General features: G+C 43.7%; 1 protein-coding gene across 1 annotated transcript; it reads right to left on the reverse strand.

Annotated features, from left to right (window-relative positions):
* Nucleotides 1–405: 405 nt before the first annotated feature.
* On the reverse strand, nt 406–2,423 carry EMWEY_00048480 (Possible RNA-binding protein, related, related; the record flags this gene model as incomplete). Its single annotated transcript, XM_013477271.1, has 4 exons — nt 406–496; nt 753–838; nt 1,277–1,471; nt 1,638–2,423. 4 exons carry the CDS (start codon nt 2,421–2,423, stop codon nt 406–408), a joined length of 1,158 nt encoding a protein of 385 aa, XP_013332725.1.
* Between the last annotated feature and the right edge of the window lie 348 nt (nt 2,424–2,771).

Raw genomic sequence — 2,771 nt, forward strand, 5'->3', positions numbered from 1 at the left:
TTTTTTTTTAAAAAAAAAAAAAAAAAAAAAAAAAAAAAAAAAAAAAAAAAAAAAAAAAAATAATTAATTAAATAGGCAGATAATATATTAAGGGATAAAGGGAAAAAGAGACAGAAAAAAAGAGACAAAAGAAAAAAGAAGAAAAAAGAAGAAAAAAGAAGAAAAAAAAGGAGACAAATAAAGAAATAAGGAGAAAGAGAGACAGAGGTAGAAAAGGAAACAGATAAAAAGACACCGAGATAGATAAAGGGAAAAGGAGACAGAAAGAACAGGAAAAAAAAAACACCATAAATAGGAGAGGAAAAGAAAACAAATATATAAATAAATAAAATAATCAGTACTAAATATATAAATAATAAATAAATAAATAAATAAATTAAATAAATAAATAAATAAATAAATAAATTACTTGAGTACAGAGGTGCCGATATTTTTGCCATCTAATGCCAACATCCCCGTTGCTTCTTGCGGAGTCTCAAATTCAACTATGGCATATCTGCAGCAGCAGCAGCAGCAGCAGCAGCAGCAGCAGTAGCAGCAACAGCAACAGCAATGCATGCATGCATCAAGGGACTGCAGGAGAAGTGCTACAGCAACGAAGGGTTTGCTAGGAGAATGTCTGCAGGGTTTGAGGGTTTTGTTGCATCGAGGGTTTAGGGTATATTAACAACAAGGGTTTAGGGTATATAATAATTAGGGTTTAGTGTTTATGGTAATTAGGGTTTAGGGTTTAGGGTTTAGGGTTTATTTACTTGGGTATATTAGGGTTTGTAGATAATCGTAGATCAGCAACTTTTGCTAAACCACTAAGAAGCATTTTTACCTCATTCTCATCATACTGCATGCATATATACACAAAATATATTATTTACTCATGCATGCATGCATGCATGCATGCAGCAGCAGGAGCAGCACCTGCTGCTCCTGCTGCTGCTGCAGCAGCAGCAGCAGCAAAAAAAGTACCTCGTGTGGAAATCCTTGTTCATCAATTGTATCAAATTCATAATTAATAATTTCACTCCCACCCCGATCCCCACCCACCCCCAGCAGCAGCAGCAGCAGCAGCAGCAGCAGCAGCAGCAGCAGCAGCAGCAGCAGCAGGGAATCCTTGAACGAAGCAAGTTGTACCAAGTGTATCAAATTAATAATAATAATTATAATTAATAATTCACAACCACGAACAGCAGCAAACAACAGAACCAACAACAGCAGCAGCATCAGCAGCATCAGCATCAGCAGCAGCAGCAGCAGCAGCAGCAGCAGCAGGAAGTCTAACCTCTTGAGGAAATCCTTGTACGAAGCAAGTCTTATCTAATGTATCATATTCATAATTATGATTAATAATTCCTGATACAAGAGATTGTGCAGGAGGAAGACGTCCATCTATTGCTGTTACTGCTACACCTATACCTAATTCACTCTTTTTTCTTGCTGCTAATTGTTTTGCTTGTGCTGCAGCAGCTTGTACTGCCTGCAGCACCAACAGCAGCAACAGCAGCAACAGCAGCAACAGCAGCACATGAATAAACACAAAAAATCATACAGAATTATGGGTCATATAGGGGGGGGTACTGTACACTCCAGCAACAGCAGCAGCAGCAGCAGCAGTAGATTCAGCAGCAGCAGCAGCAACTGACCTGTAGATTAGCAAGATGATTTTGCATGGCAATCTCTACAGCAGTAACGGGGGCAGGAGGAGCAACAGTAACAGGAAGGAGTGCAGCAGCAGTTGCAGGTAGTGCTGCTGCTGCTGCTGCTGCAGCTAATGCTGGATTTGCTGCTGCTGCAGCTAATGCTGGATTTGCTGCTGCTAGACCAAGTGCTGCAGGTGCTGCTGCTAAAAGAGGTGCAGCACCACCAGCTGCTGCTGCTGCTGCCGCTGCTGCTGCTGCTGCTGCCATACCTCCTATAGGTTGAACAGGAGGAGGAAGCACAACTGGTGCTGCTGCTGCTGCTGCTGCAGCAACAGGGTTCGGCAATGGGGTAACAATACGCATAAGATTCTCTGTGGGGCCCCCACCTCCGGGGCCCCCTGCAGCAGCAGAGGGGCCCCCAGGGTTTAATACAGATACCTGCATAGGTAGACCTAGCAGCTCTGTACCATTTAGTTGTGACGCTGCAGTAATGCCTGCACTATCAGCAAACTCTAATTCACAATAACGTCCTGCTGCTGCTGCTGCACCTCCTGCTGCTGCTGCTGCAGAGGGTAAAGGTTTAAATTCAACACGCAGCAGCTGCGCACAATGAGAGAAAATTGCCCGTAAATGTTCCTCCGTAACAAGAGGGGAAAGATTACGTACATATAATACATTACGGGACCCATAGACACGACCTAAGGGGCCCCCTGCTGCTGCAGAGGGACCCCATGGGGCCCCCCCTGCAGCAGAGGGAGGAGCAGCTGCAGCCCCCGGTGTTGTAAGCATTGTGCTCTATGGGGGGAGCAGCAGCAGCAACACAAGTCCTGAGCTTAAGCAGCAGGAGAAAAGAAGAATAAAATAAAACGCATGCAAGAAGGGGAAAAAAGAAGATAAAAGGGGGAAAGCAGCAGCAGCAGCAAGTTCAGGTGCCCGTCTTACGAGGCCCCCCTCCCCCCAATAAATGGTAATATAATAATAGGGCACTGTTAAGGAGGTAAGAAGAGGAGGGGGCCCCTCAACAGCAGCAGATGCCCCTCAAGAAGAAAAAGAGATAAAAAAGAAAAGATTAATGATTAATAATACTGTAAGCTTTATTAGACCTGCCTATACACCCGAAGAAGGCAGCAAGAGGAG

This window comes from Eimeria maxima, genomic scaffold (assembly GCF_000499605.1).
Source record: "Eimeria maxima Weybridge genomic scaffold, Emw_scaff1097, whole genome shotgun sequence".
NCBI classification, from domain to species: domain Eukaryota; phylum Apicomplexa; class Conoidasida; order Eucoccidiorida; family Eimeriidae; genus Eimeria; species Eimeria maxima.